Source organism: Tyto alba, unplaced genomic scaffold (genome assembly GCF_018691265.1).
Source record: "Tyto alba isolate M040663 unplaced genomic scaffold, T.alba_DEE_v4.0 Super-Scaffold_12, whole genome shotgun sequence".
NCBI lineage: Eukaryota > Metazoa > Chordata > Aves > Strigiformes > Tytonidae > Tyto > Tyto alba.
The window spans coordinates 6,555,286-6,574,512 of record NW_024881274.1 but is presented as its reverse complement, the minus strand read 5'-3'; the positions used below and the strand labels follow the sequence as shown (position 1 = coordinate 6,574,512).

The following is a 19,227-nucleotide window of genomic DNA, read 5'->3' as shown; positions in this document are numbered from 1 at the left end:
CCCCGCTACCAGTCCTGTGCCCGGGCACCCCTCGATGCAGACACCCTAAACGACGCGGGAGGCAGAGGTGGCCCACGCGGGGTCCACGCGTGACGCCCCGAGGGCCCCGATGGCGGCCTGGCCAAGTGGGGGGCGGCAGGGCAGGGGGGGGTTGGGGGTGCAGCCCCCAGTCCCCTGCCCAAGGCCCTGCACCCCACTCCCCCCCTGGCCGGGTGCTGGCCGCACGGCAGCGCTGCAGCCCACCGCGAGACCGCGCTGTCCGCAGCCCACGGGTGACGCCGGAGGTGTGTGGGGGTGAAGGTGGGCGCTGCCCGTGGGAGGGACACACACTCGGGGGCGAGGCCGTGGGGGGCCCGAGCTCCCTCGCAGGGGTCCCGGCACCCCCACGCCTGCCCTGGGGGGGGGTGTCTCTGCCCCTCACGCACACACCGTGGCGTGGGAGGGCTCCCTGCGCCCCACGCACCCGCGGGGGTGCCCCCGCCCTGCCCAGGTACGTCCCGGCCACGCCCCTTGCCCAGGGGTGGGGCCCCGGCCACGCCCAGTGACGTCACCCAGGTGGTCCCCCTCGCGGTCGCGCCCTTCCCCGCCCGCCGCCGCGCCCCGCCCACCCCCGCCCCGCTGTCCAATCGTCTGCCGGCGGAGGGCGGGGCGGCCGCGCCCCCGCCAATGGAGAGCGGATAAACACGTCCGGCGGGGGCGGTGCCCGGCCGGCCGCGGGATTGACGGGCGTGCCGGTGGCCCAATAGCGTCCCGGCGGCGCGGGGGGAGGCGGGGCGGGGCGCGGGGCGCTGCTCGCCTTTTGTTCGGGCAGGAGCGGGGCGGGCGGCAGTGCCCGCGCAGGGGAGCGCCGCGCAGGTGAGCGGGGCCGGGCCGGGGGGCTGCGGGCGGCCGGGGGGCCTGGGCGGGCAGCGTCGGCCGCCCCGGGACCGTCCCGTCCCGGCGGAGCCCCGACTCGTCCCGCGTGGGACCGGGGCCAGCGCCGCGGGGGACGGGGCAGCGGAGCGCAGCCTCGCCTTGCGCGGATCCGGGCGGGCGGGTCCCCGCGGGTCGGCCGGGCGGTCCCGGTTCCCCGCTCCCCTCCCGGCGCTGCGGGAGAGAGTTTGCGAGTGGGTCCCGACTCGGTGTCCGGCGGCGGCTTCGGCCCCGGCACCGCCCGGGCGCGTTCGGAGTCGCGGCTCCACGGGCGAGGCGTCGGGGCGGTGGCGGGGCTGCGGGCGAGGCCTTGGCATGCTGCTCGCCCAGGTGGCCGTGGGGCTCTTGCGTAACGCGTGGCTGCTGGGTGCCACGGCTGCCGTGCCTGAGTCACACCTGACGGCCGTGTGCTGCCGCCGCGCCCACTCGAGGCCGCCCCGGGGGCTGCCCCGCACCCGCAGCCCGCTTTGCAAAGCGCTCTCCCGGGCTGCCGTGGCTGGGGGGGCCGAGCAAGGCTCGGGGCGTCCCGGTGTCACCCCGCCAGCCCCACCGAGGGCCGGGGCAGCCCCGGGCACCGCTCTGCTCGGGGGGGGGGGGACCCCGGTGAGCCCCGCGAGCAGCAGGCGGATATCCGCGCAGGAAAACGGGGCGGGGGGGGGAGCGAAACTCGGCTTTTTGTCTGGTGTTTGCAGAGGAGAGAGCACTCTAATTGTGTTAGTCGAGTGATTAGCTTAATTAATCAGGTTTACAGCACAGATGAAAGGATAATGCTGAAACGTTGCTGGGAGTTGCCCGGAGAGGGAAGACGTAGGCTGTTGTACGAGCAACTTGGGGAGACGTTTGCGCTGTGAGCAGCGTGAAGGGCAGCGGCCTGCCGGGGCTGGTCCCGGGGGACCCACACCGCTGTCGTGCCTGCACGCGTGTGAAGGCAGCAGCCTGTGCCCACTCTTGACAGGCTGCAGCGTCCTTGCACCCCCCCGACCTTCCTGCCATGCTGTCGGGGTGCCTGCGTGAGCCCCGTGTCCGGGGGGATAGTTCCTGTCGGCTTCGGAAGGGTGGTGGGAGCTGGGGACGCCCCGTGACCCCGCTGGTCCCGGCCCCCGCAGTCGCTCCAGCCCACGTCGTGCTGGTTTGGGCGCTGGTGCTGCTCGCCAGCCCTGACACCCGGCGGTCTCACCTCTGTCTGCTGGCGGGGAGCCGGGGGCCAAGCGTCTCCCTGTCAGCTGCCGTGGGGCTGGGGCTGGAGCGGTGCCCCGGGGGCGTTCGCTCCGTGGGGCTGGAGCGGTGCCTGGGGGGGGTTCGCTTCGGGCTGTCACCCCCAGCCAGGGCGGGTGCAGTGTCTGTGGGGGCGGCTCACGGCCCTGGGCGTCCAGCCCAGCCCGTAACGGGCCTGGGGAGGTTTTAAGGTCCCTTTCTGCGTCCTTGTCGGTGTTATCAGAGTCGCCTGGGAGGGTGTGGGGTACCCGATGAAACAGGCTTTGCACATCTGAAGCCTGTATTGTTCATCGCTTTGGAGGATTTCCATAAAGTGTTATGAAAAACCCATTTTACTGCTAATTTGGCTTAAGCAAGTTGGCCATCAGGACAGGAACGCGCATTGCTCCTGGCGTCGGTGGTTGAGGGGTGTTTTCCCCTCCAGGGCTGGCTCCTGCTCAGGTGCTGGGGGAGATGTGGGTCCCCAGCGCCCAGGGGGTGCTGGGGGAAGGTGGGGCAGCCGCGGCAGGGCCCTCACTTCCAGACAATGGCGTTTACGGTCTATTGTCTGGGCGATGTGGCGCGTCCTCGCCGGCTCCAGGAAGCGCGTGCATCCCGGTGGGGCCGAGCTGGGCAGGGGTGGGGGCTGTGTCTGCTGGGGCTGGGCCCACGAGTGATCTGTGCACTGTCCCCGGAGCATCGGCCGCCGCAGCAGTGTGGGTGGCTCGTGGTTTGGCTGGAGCTGGGGACCTTGGAGAATTTCCCCTCTAGTCCTAGTGCTGTGTTTCAGTGTAATATTCAGTGCTGTCCTAATCCCATTAACTCTCCCCTTTGTTTCCCCCACCTGAAATCCTTAATCAGCCTTAGCAGCTGGGGCGGGCAACTGTGGTGCAGCTGCATGGCTTTTTCAGCTGAGGCTGTTCCTGTGACGATGGTTTCCCTTCAAGGCTGTGGTTTGGTGTGGGAGCACTTGATGGGATTTGGCTTTTTATCGCACTTCCAGATCTCCGGGGTTTAAGACGGCGCTGCTGCCGGGCGCGCTGCCGCTCGCAGATGGCAGAGCCTTTGGGAGCGGAGCTGCCCTTGGCCCCCGCTCCGCAAGCTGCGGAAGAGGAGGCTCTTTGCAGAGAACTTGCAAGACTTTAATTGCAGCATCTGTACCGAGGCTTGCGCTAGTCCTGAGGATTTAAATTAGACTGGCTTCTAATTAACAGAAGTTAAAAAGAAATTTAATTTCTATTAAACCAGTACAAGCCTACCTTGGGCTTCAGCTTTTGCCTTGATTTCAGGTGGTGCTTTCCCACCCAGACAGGGTGTGGGGGGCACTCAGCATCACCCAGAGCCAGGGGTTGGGTGGGGGCTCTCAGTCCCGTGAGGCTGTGGGGTGTCCCGGGTCGGTCTGTGCAGCTGGGGTGGCAGCTCGGGAGGACACCAGTGCCGCCTCGGTGCCTTGAATCGCTGCAGTGTTCTCTGCTGCGGGAGGGTGGTTTTTCCCCCCCTTCCCCATGGACACTGGTGAAGTGGTGGAGGACAGTGGGAGCGTGAAGGTGCGAGTAATCCCTCTCCAAAGCAAGTCTTAAAACTTGACAGAAGCAGCTAAACACCATGTCTATGCTTAAACTGGGTTGGCTTTGGAGCCGTGCAGGTGCCTGGATGGGCTGAGCTCCTCGCCCCCGCTGCTTCCACCTCTGGCGTGGGAATGCTGCGCGGCTCGTCGCCGGCTGCGGGGGGAGATGGAGATGTTTCTAATTAGGCAAAGGTTTGAAATACCCTTCTAAATATGCTGGCCCTGATGGGTTCTGCTGCGGCTGCTGACAGGCCCGGAGGCATTTCAACATGCCTCAGTCGCTCGGCTCTGAAATCGCTTTGCAAAGAGGGCAGGAGCCTCGTGCTGTGCCTGTGGATGCCGGCGCTCGTCGGGCAGCTCGTGTGACCCGAGCGAGTCCTTGGGCTCCTTCCGAGACCCCGAGCAGGAGCTGGTGGCTGGGTGGAGGTGGAATGCTCGGTGTTTTCCAAATATCCCACGCCCAGGTGATCCAACCCGTGGGAGGTGGGGAGGGCAAGTGAGCAGCAGTGCCCGCCCCGGGGGGAGCCTGCTCTGGTGCTGGGGGAGGCACGGACCCTGTGGCGTGGGGTGCGCTGTGGTCCCGCGTGGTTTTTGGGGGTGGGTGGCTGGATAAAGTGCCTGGTGGGGGGAGAGAGCTTTGGCTGCTGCAAGGAGCCCTGCCGTAATCGCTGTGACGCGCAGGCAGAGCCCTGGTGACAAATCATTAACTTGCTCCGACAGGCCGGGTGCTGACGGGTGCTGGTGATAATTTCTTGTGAAGCGTCTGAACTTTACAGATGTAATGCAATTGGATGGAGAAATTAAGCCGGGGCTCAGCAGCGCTGGGTCCCTCCCCGCTGCCTCGGCTCCTCCAGCAGCATCAGGGCCAGGTGACAAAATCCCATATTTCTGGACACTGTGACTGGAGCTGGGAACAGCCTGTGAGCCTCAAAGCCTAAATTTAAAGCATGAAATTACCATGTTCTTAAAGGACAACTTGTTCTTTGTGCTCTTTAAAACAAAATAATGATTATTTTTTTTCTATCCAGATGGAGTTATTGTGATTAATTGCACCATACCAGTTCTCCTTTCCATGGACAAGCTCCCATCTTTCCCAGCAGAGTTTCTAATGAGATCAGCAAACTTCAGCTGAGGAGGGGATCTGCCCGTGTGCGAACTCCCGATCCCGGTGCCTCCGCAGGCGGCAGTGTCTGTGCCAGCAGCTGGGGATGCGGGGAGGGGTCGTGCGCCGCCAGAGACCCCGCGATGGGTCCTCAGCAGGTGAATGTCCCCAGGCAAACCCTGCCGTGGGGCTGGGGGTCCTGCCGTGGGGCTCGCCCCACGTGGGCAGAGCCAGGCAGGCGCGGCACAAGAGCGGTGAGGGGAGGGGGGGACCTGATCCCAAGTCAAGGCTGCTGGATCTGTGCTGTGCGTGCGGGGCAGGGAGGTGACGCCGGGCGAGCCGGGGCCGTGCTGGGCACAGCGGGGGCAGTGGGGCTCCCCGGGGAAGCCCAGGCCATGGTGCAGCAGACGGTGCTTTGGCACAGCTCTTGCACGAGTTTCCCGGGGCCGTGGTGCCCCGTGCGAGGGCTGGGCTGCCCCACGATCTGCTGGGGGAGGGCGGGCGGGCAGGGGGAGAGCACTCGATGGATAATACCTTGTCATTTTGTGAGGTGAAGTGCCAAAATATTACAGCTTGGACTTGGTGTGTGCTGGAGCTGTCAGTAGCTGTTAATTTGGGTGAAGGCAAGGCACTTCCAGAGGCTTGGGGAATGTGCTCCGCTTTGATGGAGAGCGTTGGCCCAGCAGAGCCGCCGTGCTGCCGAGAGCCTGGTCTTGCCACACTCGGGGGGGATGCGGCACCCCCGGAATAGCAGGAGTGGGGGCTTTGCACGGGCCTTTCAGCAGCTCAAAAACCTCATCAGGAGCAGCTGAAAAATAAGCCGTGTTTTAGAGCCCTCTCCAGTGAGGGGGCCAGGTCTGAAGAGCAGCTCTTGCACCTTTTGCTGCCTTCCCCGAGCGACCTGGATTTCTCGGAGCTGGTGGGGCAGGCGGGAGCTGCTCTGGGCAGCCCGAACAAAGGGCTGTCGGGTCCTTTGTGTGCAGGGCCTGGGCCAGGGCGGGCTCGCGCCCGTACAGCCTGCTTGCTAACAAGAAGCCGATCCCCTGTTGCCCATCTCCTCATTAAACTTCAAGCTGTTCTCATTCCCCTTTGAATTCTTCCACTTATCTTCACTGTAAAGCCCCATTGAAAGGGCTCGTGGTAGCAGGATCTGACTCTAATGTTTTCCATTGATGCTGCTGAGGTCTTGAAAAGCTCCTTTCTCCGCCGCCTCCTGCTGCGTGTTCCTGCGAGGGATCCTCTTCAGAGCCACTGAAGCTTTTGTAGAGCGCTGGGTCTGCCGCAGTGTCTGCGGGAGCTTCGTTAGCCACTGCCCCGGCTTCGTTAGCTGTCGGTGCAGTGGTGTTGCTCCTGGGGGTTGCAGGCGCTGGGGGACCTTGGGGTGCAGCTCTCTCCTGGGTGCCCTTGCCGTGGGAGGGCCCCGGTGCCGCGGCTGAGCAAGCGGTCGCTAATCCCCCGGCTGCTCCAGGAGGGCGGGGAGGACAGGAGAGCGCTTGTGCGTGGCGTAAGTGCTTCTAAAATAGAGCCTTTTCTTGCATTGCATCCGCTGAATTGCTTTAACGGCCTCTTTCCTTTTCTGAAGGGCCCGAGTGACTGTAATTGCGGTCGCCCGCGCGCTCCCCGCAGCTGAGCCCACCCCTCGCACGGCGCGGGTCCTGAGCAGGGCCAGCTCCGTGCTGCTGTTCCCGGCAGGGCCAGGAAGGATGTGTGCGAGGACATGGCTGGGGGGGGGGCTGCAGCAGCCCCCACTGCTTGGGGCCGGGCAGCGCGCTCGGCGTGGGCACAAGGGCAGGCGGGACCCGCACGCGATGTACTCGGGCTGCCTCCTGCACCCACGGCCCCCCCCAGGTCCTGGTCCCTGCTCCTGTGCAAGCCCCTGCCTGGGTCTGGGGAAGTGGGGGTGCTCTGTGCCCCCCAGCTGCTCACTTAAGGGTAACGCTCCCACTGGGGGTCGTGGCTGCTCCCCCCAGGGACCGCTGCTCCCCAGGAAGACCCCGGGCAGTAGCTGTTTTTGCATGAAGCGGCCCCCGTGGCTTCCCTGCTGCTGTTCTGGGCAGCTCCCGCCTGCCTGAGGCCGAAGGCTTCTCCGGGGCGGCTGGAGGGAAGGGCTGGTCAGGCCCGGGGCTGTGCGTTTGCTGGAGATTTCCTCCCCAGACGGTGTCCCGGGGGGGGGGGGGGGGGGAGCGATGCTGCCTGGACACGGATCAAATGGCTCTGGGGGCGGATGAGCTGCTGGCCGGTGCCTTGGAGCCGCGGGAGCTTCCTCTGCCTTCCCCGGCATTCCTGGCCGCGGGAAGTGGTGGGAGAGGGATTAACCTTCTCCTGACTCCCCTGTGCGGGGGTGGCTGCAGCCCCTGCCTGCCCCAAGCCCCCCGGCACAGCTCAGCCCATTTCCCGTTGTGGTGCTGGGGGCAGGCTGGAGGTGCTCCCCTAAACCTGCTGTCTCCTCTGCGGGGTCCCCCACATCTGCCTCGCTTTCCCAGGGGGTTTCTCGCTGTTCCCAACGTTGGGTCCTGTTTCCCTGGGGTCCCAGCTCTGTGCAGGCTGGGGGGGCTCAGCTGGGGCTCACTGGTACGGCTCTGCCCTTGCTGGGCTCTCCTCCCTGCTCTGGTTAATAAGGGCTGGGCTCATCAGTGATTGTCCTCCTGCCAGGCTGGGTTGTGGAGGGGGCTCAGCCCACCCAAGAGTCCCCCGTGCTCGTGGCCGACCCCTCCAGCGCAGGTGTTTTCACATGTGCCCCAAATACCCCCTGCTGCTTCCTCCTGCATGAGCTGCTGCCCTCCCAGTCGCTGCTGGCGGGGGTCCTGCCCCACTGCAGCCCTTCACCACCAAAAGCATTGCCCGTGAGCAGCTCCTGCTGAAGGTGAGCGTGGGGGTAACCAGTGTGTGTCCCCCCCCCCAGGGACTGCCCATCTCGCTCTGATCCCGCTGACAGGGAGGGAGGACATCTGAGGACAGAGGATGGCAGAGAAGCTCGTGTCAGGCCTCTGGCCCTCGCTGAGTGACAGGCAGAGGACACTTGACACAAGGTTCAGCAAATGTCACTGCTCGCTGCTGGCGCGTCTGACGTTGGCTCCGTTGGCCTCGCTGGCTGCCCACGGCCGTGAGCAAACCCCTCGGGGGCTGTGGGGAGGTGATGCTCCAGGGGAAGGGTGGGTGCTGCGTTTAACAAGGTGCCCATGGTCCATTCTGGGGGGGGCTCCTGGGGTGGGAGAGTCCCCCCAAGCCGTGTAACGCTGGTCCCCCGTGGCCCCTCTTCCCGCTGCCGTGGGGCACCGTGCTCGGAGCGCTCTGCTCTTGGACCTGCTCTGCTTGCAGCGTGGCTGGGGCTGCTCCCGGAGCTCGTGGCTGGGCTCTCAGGAGCTTTGCTGGCTTTTGATGTCCCTGGGGTGCCGGCGGGGGGGTGGCAGGGGCTGGCTCATGCATAATGCAGGGCCCTGTGTGAGGAGCCGGTGTCTGAGCTGAGCTCCTGGAGGTTTGGAAAATTAAGTGTCTGTCAAATGCCTGTAAATTGTAGAGCAGATGTTACCGGTCAAATGACAGTGTGGGCAGCACCAGCCCCTCCTGCCAGCTCCGGCTGGCTGCTGCCTGGGGGTCCCTGCCCCGGCTTGGGGGGTGCTTACACCCACCCTGTGGTGCAGGGAGCTTTCCCACCCTCGGCTCCGCTCTCCCCTTGTCCAGCCCCGTCGGCTGCTGGCTGGGATGTGTGAGGGTTCGCACCATTCCCAGATCCTGCTGGTGCTGGTGGAGCGCTCTCCTGCCCGGCGTGATTTGGCGCTGCCTTTCTTGGGCTTCCCGACACAATTTGGAGGCTCTGCCAGCCTGGCCGGGGTGACCCAGCTGGGAGGACTTGCTCTTCCGAACACGGATGCGACAGCTCAGGCCTACACGGAGCGGGCGTGCGGCACCGCGGCACTCCCGGCTCGGCATGGGGGCTCTCCTGGCCGAACCCTGCTCTGGCACGGGGTGGGGAGCGGGGCTGGGCTCCCCCCCGGCGCCGTGTGTCACGCATGGCCCTGCCACACCGAACGGAAACACCCGCCGTGGGAGCGACCTGCCCTCGCTGGCCTCCATTAGCGGGTCCCTCTGTTGCTGCCTTATAAGCATGCATTATGCACAACCCATTAGAGCCGGAGCAGTACTTAGTCTGCGGATTGCTGCTTGACAGCTCGAAAAAATATTGAATTGACAGGAGCAGCGCCCTGCAGTGGCTCCGGGAAGGTGGCGGGGAGGGGAGATGGATGCAGGATGCATCCAGCTGGGGAGACGGGAGCGTGGTGGGGCTCCTGCTTCCCCCCCAGCCGCTGCTCCCCAGGAATGAGGGAATGTGCCTGGGCTGGGATTTTTCCCTGTGCGGCTCGTGAGGGCTCGGCCGCTCCTTGGGAACAGCCGGCAGCGCTGGGGCGAGCCGCGCCAAGCCCGTGCGCGCCGGGCCCTGCCGTGCCGCCCCACGCAAGCCGCCTTCTCGGCCACCACCCGACGCCCTGACTCAGCCGCTGGCGTGGCGGGGGGCTCGTCCCCTGCTCCCCCGAGGAGGGTGCTGAGCCCGAGGCTGCCCCACCAGCCCGGCTGGTCCCTGCGAGCCCTGAGCTGTGCCGGGGCCGCTGGAGAGGAGCCAGGGGCACGCAGCCGCACTGGTCTGGCTCGCTGCATGAATCAGTGCCGGTGGAGGTGGTAATTACGGCTCTGGAAGCGCGGCTGCTGCTGCGCCCAGCTATGCCGGCCGGCAGCTGCTCCCTTCGCCTCTTATCGCCTCTGAAACTCTGACTCATCCTCATCCCCAGCCCTGCGTGGCCGGAGGACGAGGCAGAGCTCCCGGGGGGGGGGGGGGGGTGCCTGGGCGGTGGGTTGGCGGTGGCATTGTCTCCAGCCTCTGTCTCCCCTCCTGGCCGTGCCAGGGGGGCTGGATGTGGGGCTGGTGACTCACAGCCCCGGAGCGTCTTCCTGCCCCGATGAGCTCAGGGGTTAACCCGCGAGCCATCCTCCCTGCCTCTGCGTCCCCAAATTAAAGACAGAGGGAATCCCGGCCCTGCTCGCAAGCCATCTCGGCTGGTTTGTCCTGAGTTTTGGGCTGCGCTGGGCTGCCCCGTCCCGCGGTGCTCAGCACGGCGTGGGGGGCGCCCAGCCCCAGACTGTGCCATGGGTGGCTGTGGTGTTGAGCACCCACGGGAGAGCTGCGCCGGTGGCTTTGCCTGGTTATTTTTAGATGCTTTAGGAGTGTCCCAGAGGGCTTCTAAAAAGGTTTATTTCATTCTTGGAGCCCTGTGGCTGTCTTCAGCTCTCTGCCAGGCGCTGTCTCTGGAAACTGGTCTTTAAAAAGCCCGTGGGCAGCTGGGGGTGGGGGTGGGGGGGTCTGGCTTTGGGGTCCCTCTGTGCCCGCTCCCAGCTTTGCCACCGAGGCGGTGGGACACGGCACGGCACGGCAGGCGCTGGCTGACGGCTCAGCCAGCCGCGCGCGGTCTGCGCCGGTTGCAGCCGCGGTTCGTGTCTGAACAGGAGCAGCAAAGTGCTGAGCTGGGGGTTCGTCATCCCGGTGCCGCCTTTCATCTCGCGTGGGGGGAGGAGGGCAGATAGCGATCTGCTCGATCTGCTCGTGGGCTGCGCAGGGGCCGGCTGCCGCGCCGGGGGCTGCCCTGCGGATCGGGGCAGGAGGGTGCTGCTGCGACCTGGGCTCTGCCGGAGCCGTAACTTCTCCCCTCCCTGCCCCGCAGAGCAGCCATGGAGGTGATGAACATGATGGAGCAGCCGATCAAGGTGACGGAGTGGCAGCAAACCTACACCTATGACTCGGGCATCCACTCCGGCGTCAACACCCAGGTGCCCTCCGTCAGCAGCAAGTGCCTCGGGGACGATGACGAGGTCTACGGGAAGCAGTACACCATCAAGAAGACGACCACCACGAGCTACTGCCAGGGAGGGAGCCAGGGCCAGAGCCAAGCACAAGGTAGGGGCTGCGGGGCTGGGCACGGCTGTGAGCTCGGCTCCTGCCTTCCTCCGCCTCCCCCGTGCGCCGTGCTCCTCCTGGGCGCTCCTCCACACCGCCTTCCACACCCCGGGAGTCGTTGCTGCCTAAAATATGCTCCCTCCCGTCCTCCTTCCCCGCGTCGGGCGGCTCTTGCGTAGAGGCGGCGCGCAGCCAGCCCGCGCTAGCGCTGAGCTGTGCACGCACATCCGAGCGGGCCGGTGGGTTGGCTCCAGCTCGGAACAGCTGATGCCAGCCCGCGGATCGGCTGTCTGCTGCCTGCCTGCTCGGGAAACCTGTCTGAGCGCGGCTGGCAGAGCTGCCGGTGTGTGCCGTAAAGCCCCGCCGGCCAGCCCGCCTCCTCCCACTGCTGCGAGGGCGAAGCAGACAGACGCAGCCCCTGAAGCCAAGGGAGGTGCTTCCCCTTTATCCTTTAAAAGAGGGCTGGTTTGCTCCGCTCGCCTCTGCGGTTCCCCCTGTCAGCCATGGTCCTTGGAAGGTTTAATCGCCAGCTCCCCGGGGAGACAGAGCCCCGAGGAGAGGGACGAGCCCCGCGTGGCCTGGGTGCTGCAGAGGTGGGGACCGTGGGTGGCTGCTGCAGCATCTCTGCCCCTCGGGTCACGCTCGTCCCGGCACCCTCGACGGGGAAGACTTCTGTGTCCTCCTCCTAATCCCTAGTGCCAGCTGGTCCCAAGTTGCAAATATCCTTAATTTTTTAATTAATGGGCCTTGTGTGACAACTGCCTAATCACGCTGCCTAATTGAGTGTTGTCTTATCTCTGTGCTGCTGTATCTGTTTACACTTTGAAGCACCGGCTCCTTGCAGAGCGTGCTGGGACTGCTGACGTTGCCGGTGTCGTTGCGCTAAGCTCTTGCTCAGCTAATTGAAATTGGAAAGCAGGGCTGGGAGCGCTCCGCAGAGAGAGCCCGGGTCTGACGCTGCCCCCCCATCTACCCCTGCAGCGGACATGGAGGCTCAGCTGGCCATGACCCGGGCCCAGCGCGTCCGGGCTGCCATGTACCCCGAGACGGTGGAGGACCGCTCCCTGCTCATCACCACGCAGCTGGAGGGGCAGCAGACCAACGTGCAGCGCCTGGCAGAGCCCTCGCAGATGCTGAAATCGGCCATCGTGCACCTCATCAACTACCAGGACGACGCCGAGCTGGCCACCCGCGCCATCCCGGAGCTCACCAAGCTGCTCAACGACGAGGACCCGGTAAGGAAGCGTGGTTTGCCTGCGTGTGTCTCCGGGCTTCCAGCTGCCGGGCTGGCGGGGCGTGCTTCTCCGGCCGCAGAGGCGCAGCCGGGCTCCCGTCCTCGCGGGGCTCGTGGCCGCCGTCCAGCTCCCTCCTCTTCACAAAACTCTGCTGTTGCCTTCGCCCTGCAACCGAGCCCACCTCTGCCCACCCGCGTCTCCACACAGCCTGTCCTCGCTGCTCGGCCACGGCTGTCCTGCGCTGGCCTTGCACAGATGCTGAGCGTTTCTTGCTGGCTCTCAGTGCTGCAGCCATCCCCCCCCCCTGCCCCCGGCTCCCCCCTGCAGCTCTGCGGACCCGACCGTGCACTGCCCACCGCTGCAAACCGCAGCGTAGCTCCTGGAGCATCGTGGATGAGGGTTGTTAAAAATAGCAATTCTCGCCGGCGCTGCTGCGCCGGCTCCGCCGCCCCACGACGCGCGGCAGCCCTGGGCCGGCTCTCGCCCGGCAGAGTGGGATCCCCGCTGCGAGAGGCAGCAGCGGGGCCCCCTCCCACGCGCCGGCCCCTCTCCCTCCCCAGGTGGTTGTCAGCAAAGCGGCCATGATCGTCAACCAGCTCTCCAAGAAGGAGGCGTCGCGCCGTGCCCTGATGCAGTCGCCCCAGATCGTGGCGGCCGTGGTCCGCACCATGCAGAGCACCAGCGACCTGGACACGGCCCGCTGCACCACCAGCATCCTGCACAACCTCTCACACCACCGCGAGGGGCTGCTCTCCATCTTCAAATCCGGCGGCATCCCGGCCCTTGTGAGGATGCTGAGGTACCAGGGCGCTGGCGGGGGGTCCCGAGGGGGCGGCAGAGCCGAGCGGTGTCCCCCGGGCTGGCAGCCAGGCGAGTGCCTGGGCTGGGGGGCAGAGGAGGGGCGGGCTCGCGCTGCCCCTACACGTGGGTCCTCCTGCTTACACCAAAACAAAGAAGAGGGAGACTTTGAGCCTTTTGGCCTGTGGAAGCCCCTGGGGTTTGCTGCCGTCGGAACCTGCGTGGGGGCAGGAGGAGGGGGAGCGGCCCCCCACGCCGCCTTGTCCGTGGGGATGGGGCTCAGGCTTTGCTCTGCCCCGAGGAGGAGGTGTCCACGGCGGCCTCGCAGCGGGTGCCGCTGAAGGGTGCGGGGTGGGAGTCAGGGCTCGGGGCAGCCCCGCGGGTTCCGCTGGCGAGCCCGGAGGCAGCTGCCGGCGCTGACGTGGCTCCGTGCCGCCTGCCCGCAGCTCGCCGGTCGAGTCGGTCCTCTTCTACGCCATCACCACCCTGCACAACCTGCTGCTCTACCAGGAAGGGGCCAAGATGGCCGTGCGCCTGGCTGACGGCCTGCAGAAGATGGTTCCCCTCCTCAACAAGAACAACCCCAAGTTCCTGGCTATCACCACCGACTGCCTTCAGCTCCTCGCCTACGGGAACCAGGAGAGCAAGGTGGGTGCGGGGGTCCTGCCGGGGGGGAGGGCAGGAGCGGGGTGGTTGCCCGTCCTTGCTGCTCGCAGACAGAAGCCCCGGGGGGCAGGGGTGGGAGCTCCCACCGTCTTGGCCCTTCTGCGGAGCCGCTGCCCATCCTGCCTGCAGCGTGGGGCGAGGGACCCCCGTGCGGGGGGCTGGGGTGGCCGGGGGGGGGGGGGGGTGACCCGGAGCACTCCTGTGTGCCGAGGGGCTGGGCCTCCTGCCTGACCTGTGTCCTGGCACGAGCTGGAGAAACCAGAGCGGTGGTCCCAGCAGCCCAGAGCTGCTGCACGCCCTGACCCTGGCGCTTCTGTCTTGCAGCTGATTATTTTGGCCAACGGAGGACCCCAGGCCCTGGTGCAGATCATGCGCAGCTACAACTACGAGAAGCTGCTCTGGACCACGAGCCGGGTGCTCAAGGTGCTGTCCGTGTGCCCCAGCAACAAGCCCGCTATCGTCGAGGCTGGTAAGAGGGGCTGGGGGCTGCGGCAGAGCCGGTGTCGAAGGGGAGGAGGGTGGTGGCATCAGGATGATGCAGCTGAGGGTGCTGTCTCCCGGCTGATGTGCGAGGCAGGCAGATGCCCTGCACAGCCAGGTGAAACCACCTGCGTGTGGCCTGGTTTCTTGCTCTGAAGGGCTGCTGAGGTGCTTTCCTGGCGCCGTGCGTGGGCAGGACCCGGCCCGGCTGGGAGATGTCTTCCCGCAGCCCCGTTAGCCTCAGCCCCGTGCGTGGGCGGCAGCACAGGGGTGGTGCCTGGCCCCCCCTCTCCTCTGCTGGCTCAGCGCTGGGTGCCGACGGGTGTGCTGCTGTCTCTTCCCTGGCAGGCGGCATGCAGGCGTTGGGCAAGCACCTGACCAGCTCCAGCCCCAGGCTGGTCCAGAACTGCCTCTGGACCCTGCGAAACCTCTCCGACGTGGCTACCAAGCAGGTGAGTCTGCGGGCCCCCCGAGTCGTGTTTCCTTTCGGAGGCGGCTCCGGGCTGCCCCTCGCCCGCTGCTTGTGCCGGGGTGGAATCCAGAGGGACGTCCTGGTGCCGTTCCCCGGCCCGGGGAGCCGCGGGCTGGGGCAGCGCCTGTGCCTGGCATTGCGGGGGGGTTTGCCCGGTGTCGGGGGAGGCCGCTTCCCGCCCACGGCCCTTCCCGTGCCAGCCGGCTGCCCGGCACTCCTGCCATGTCCCCTGCGGGGGCTGCCGCTTGCCCTCCCTCCCGGAGCCCCCCCCCCCGAGCCTGCCCTGGCGTGGCCGCCCGCTCGGAGCTGCCATCGGAGCCGGCCGAGCCGCAGCCGCTGCGAGGGGGACCCCAAACTCTCCCCAACCCATCGCTGCCTCCCGGATGCGTTCCCCATCTGCCGGGGCTGCAGATTAGCGCCTGATGCAGCGTGGAAACTATTTGTGCTGGCGTGTAACCGCCCCTGGCTCTGCGGATTGAGGCGGGGGGGGAGACGACACGCAGCCCTGGCGCCTTTAACTCCTTCCTGCCCCGCTGCTGGCTGCCTGCCGGCTTGTCCGGGACTGCTCGGGGAGCACTGCCCGGTGCACTGTTTGCACTTCCCAGCAGAGAAGAGCTGCTGGACACATTAAACTCTTAAGTAAAGCTGCATGTGTCCGGAGCAGCAGCTCTGGCTGCGGGGGGGACAGGGAAAGGCGCACTGTGGGAGGCACAAACGCTGCTGCTGCCTGCTCCGGCCCCTGCAGAGCCGGGGGGCACATGGGGCCGGGATGTGGGGTGCTGAAGGGCCGGGGTCTGCAGCAAAGGGGTGTGTGAGCTCCAGTGAGGGCGGCCACGCGAGCCTGGCTCTCGAGGGGAGAGGATGCCAGTTCTGGGAGGAAGAGCACAGTGAGGGGCTGGGTGCTCTCTGCGGTGGCAGGAGGGGGCTCCTCCTCCCCAGGGCCGGGTGTCCAGCCCACCTGGGGGGAGCAGCTCTGGCTCCCCAGAGACACGGGGGCTGCGGGGGGGGCTGGTCCAACCTCCCATCCCCACTCCTGCAGGAGGGCCTGGACGGTGTCCTCAAGATCCTGGTGAACCAGCTGAGCTCCGACGACGTGAACGTGCTGACCTGTGCCACTGGCACCCTCTCCAACCTGACCTGCAACAACAGCAAGAACAAGACCCTGGTGACGCAGTCGAACGGGGTGGAGGCCCTGATCCACACCATCCTGCGGGCAGGCGACAAGGAGGACATCACTGAGCCGGCTGTCTGCGCCCTCCGGCACCTCACCAGCCGGCACCCCGAGGCCGAGATGGCGCAGAACTCGGTGCGGCTCAACTACGGCATCCCCGCTATCGTCAAGCTCCTCAACCAGCCCAACCAGTGGCCACTGGTCAAGGTAAGGGGCCGGGGGGATGTCGGGGGCTGGAGGAAGCCGGTGGCTGGGCTCCAGCGAGCCCCCGGCTGCTGGCCTGTGGTGGGACGTGCTGCTGCGGGGGGCTCTGCAGCTGGTGCCGTGCACGCAGCGACGGTGGGTGCTGCCGCTGGGCCCCGTCCTTGGCGGGGGCTAATGCAGGAAATGGTTTGTGCCGGCTGCTGGGCTGGGATCGATATCCTCCCCGGTGGGGAGGGCGCCGGGTCCGGTGTGGGAGGAAGGTGAAGTCAGCCTGTGCCGTGGAGGGGGATGGGGTGGGAAAGCCAGGGGGAGGGGGGCCCGGCTGGTGGGTCCCGTGGGGAGCACATGCTGCTCTGCTCTGTGGTCGAGACGAATCCCTCCTTCCCCCCGCTTCTCCCCTCCAGGCTACCATAGGCCTGATCCGCAACCTGGCCCTGTGCCCGGCCAACCATGCCCCGCTCCAGGAGGCCGCCGTCATCCCCCGCCTGGTCCAGCTGCTGGTCAAGGCTCACCAGGACGCCCAGCGGCACGTAGCAGCTGGCACGCAGCAGCCCTACACAGTGAGTCCCCACGGCACGGTCTGCTCCTGGCACCCCAAAAGCCTGACCTGTCCTTGGGGCGTAGCCTGTGCCCCACGCTCGGGGTGGTCGTGCCCTGGCGCGGGGCACACCGGCTGAGCGCTTGTCCCCTGGCAGGACGGGGTGAAGATGGAGGAGATCGTGGAGGGGTGCACGGGGGCGCTGCACATCCTGGCCCGGGACCCCATGAACCGCATGGAGATCTTCCGCCTCAACACCATCCCTCTCTTCGTGCAGGTCAGAGGGGATGGGGGGGGCACGGGGGCTGCGTTTTGTCACCCCCCCACCCGGCTGGCACAGCCTCGTGGTGCCGGGGCCAGGCAGCCGCAGCGCCGGGCGGGTGGCACCCACGCATGTCAGACCACGGCAGGAGCACGACAGCTCCTCGCCGGCTGCTCCACGTGGCCGCTGATCTCTCCTGGCAGCTCCTCTACTCGCCGGTGGAGAACATCCAGCGCGTCGCGGCTGGCGTGCTGTGCGAGCTGGCCCAGGACAAGGAGGCGGCAGACGCCATCGATGCGGAGGGGGCCTCGGCTCCGCTGATGGAGCTGCTGCACTCCAGGAACGAGGGGACGGGTGAGTGGGGGCTGTGCGGGGGGGCTCTGTGCCCCCTGGCATCACCCCGGCTGCAGCCGGACCGCGGCACCGGGAGCTGAGGCTGCTGCCCTTCCCCTGCAGCCACCTACGCGGCCGCTGTGCTCTTCCGAATCTCGGAGGACAAGAACCCCGACTACAGGAAGCGCGTCTCCGTGGAGCTCACCAACTCCCTCTTCAAGCACGACCCGGCAGCCTGGGAGGCGGTGAGCATCCCGCTCGGCTCACGGGAAAGCCCTTCTCCCCGTCCTGGGGGGGCTCTGGGGATGGCCCCGTCCCGCCGCCCGAAGCTGCCGCTGGGGTGGGGGCGACCGGGGAGGCGGGGGATGGCCAGGCTGTGGCCTCAGGTCTCCAGCAGCGCTGGGTCGCGGTACCTGGGACAGGGCTGGGCACCACGCCGGCCCCGCGCATCGCGCGCACGAAGCCCCTCGTCACTTGTGTCACCTTCTTTCGCAGGCTCAGAGCATGATCCCCATCAACGAGCCCTACTCGGATGGTGAGTACGGGTCAGCTCTTCCCGCGGGCCCCCCCACAGGCTGCGCTCCGGTGGGGCTGTTGCCTCATCTTGCCCAACCGGGCTGGGTTTATAAACCTTTCTTGGGTGGCTGGCAGCAAACTGCCGGCCCCGGCCTGCCCGGGGGTGCTCAGCGGGGTGCTCAGCTCCCCTGTGTGCCCGGGCTGGCCCCGGGGGCTTGGGGCAGGCGGGTGGTGGGTGGCCCTTGCGTCCTGTGCAGCTGCCCCGGGGGGGGACACACCGGCAGGAGGGTGGCTGAGGCTTGGGGACAATCTCTCCGATGGGAGCTGAGGTTGCCCCGTCCCTTCCCTGCAGAGCTGGACCCCGGCTACCGCCCCATGTACTCGGGCGACATCCCCCTGGACCCCATCGACATGCACATGGACATGGACGGGGACTACCCCATGGACGCCTACAGCGACGGCGTCCGAGCACCCTTCACCGAGCACATGCTCGCCTAACGCGCCCGCAGCCCCCGCACCAGGTAGCCGCCGGCGTGGGCCCGGGCTGCGGGCGCTTGCGGAGGGCGCGCTCGGCCCTGGAGCGGGGTGGGGGCCCCGGGGGGAGGCAGGGCTGGCAGCTGCCGGCCGGCACCCCCGTCGCCTCGGGGGGCCGTGGGCTCTGGGCTCCCCCCAAATCCCCCCTCGGTCGAGTAACGGGCGCTCTCCTGCCACGCGTAGGTGTTTTCTCCGTACAGAAGAGGGTGGCCCCAGAGCTGAGCATTCACAAGAAGGACTTGGAAGACAGAAGTGCCTGAGAAGACAAACTTTTCCATTCCCACAAGAGGTTTTATTTTTTGATTTTTTTTTTCTTCGCTGTGGGTCTGTGGAGAAGGTCCTTCCTCCTGGGACTGCTTCAAGCACCTACTGCCGCATCCAGCATCCAAGATACTGTTTCTAAAGCTTTAAAACACACAAACCTTGCACCGTTAGCGACCTTTCATTGGCAAAATAGTCTTTTCTATGAATATATATTTCTTTTTTATTTTTAATATGGTGCCAACGGCTTGTGCCGTCTTTAAGTTTGTGCTTTCTAACTTCCCCACTATTTGTTCTGCGTGTTAGTGTTCTAGGAAAGGAATCTAACACAGGAAAACCCTTTGCTTTCTGCAAACTCTAACTTAATCAGGCCAATCCAGAGCTTGCTGAAAACAAAGGGTGCCGTGTCCCAGGACCTTCGTTTTAGCCATCGGGATGTCTGCGGTTTAATTCTTTCCGATCAGCCGTTGGGGAGCTGACTTTGTGTACCTGCCTATCCTACCAGTACCCATAGAGGAGTGACTCCAGCATTAGGAACTGTGTCCTTGTACCGATCTCTGTTGCACATTTTAACCCGTTTCCCTTCTTTTTGGTGAGTGGTGTGTTTCCGTCCCCTTCTCCCTTATCTAACACATTTTTAAGAGGCTCTAGATCTGATGGTGGTTTTATGCTTCCACCGGAAAGGGATGGACATTACTAGAGTGTGGTTCAGGAATGGAAGATTTTATTATTTCTGTAAGTTGTTTTTGTATAGACCAAAGCAAAGAATAAAATAACCCCCCCAGCCCCGCGTTGCCCTGAGCCTGTTCTTCTCGCGGCTGGGGAAGGTCAGCGAGTCCCCGTGGGGCAGCCGGGCTGAGGGTGGCCATCGCCCTCCTCGGGGCTGGCGTCGGCCGCTCCCTCCCGGGGGCAGGACGGCCTTGGGCAAGCTCGTTTCTGTCCTCTGCACCCGCTGTGCCGGGGCGGGGGCTCAGGTGGTGGCAGGGGGATGAGCTCCCTGCGCCGTGGGGACGATGCCGGCGCAGCCAGCCCTGCGCC

At 66.0% G+C, this 19,227-nt stretch overlaps 1 protein-coding gene across 1 annotated transcript; it reads left to right on the top strand.

Moving 5' to 3' along the window:
- Positions 1–780: 780 nt before the first annotated feature.
- On the top strand, positions 781–18,976 carry LOC116963969 (junction plakoglobin). Its single transcript, XM_042787233.1, has 15 exons — positions 781–855; positions 10,487–10,719; positions 11,701–11,954; positions 12,515–12,753; positions 13,199–13,400; positions 13,743–13,887; positions 14,247–14,350; positions 15,410–15,748; positions 16,150–16,305; positions 16,441–16,560; positions 16,749–16,899; positions 17,002–17,123; positions 17,374–17,413; positions 17,747–17,915; positions 18,112–18,976. Exons 2-14 carry the CDS (start codon positions 10,494–10,496, stop codon positions 17,890–17,892), a joined length of 2,244 nt encoding a protein of 747 aa, XP_042643167.1. The 5' UTR covers positions 781–855; positions 10,487–10,493; the 3' UTR covers positions 17,893–17,915; positions 18,112–18,976.
- The last annotated feature ends 251 nt before the right edge of the window (positions 18,977–19,227 follow it).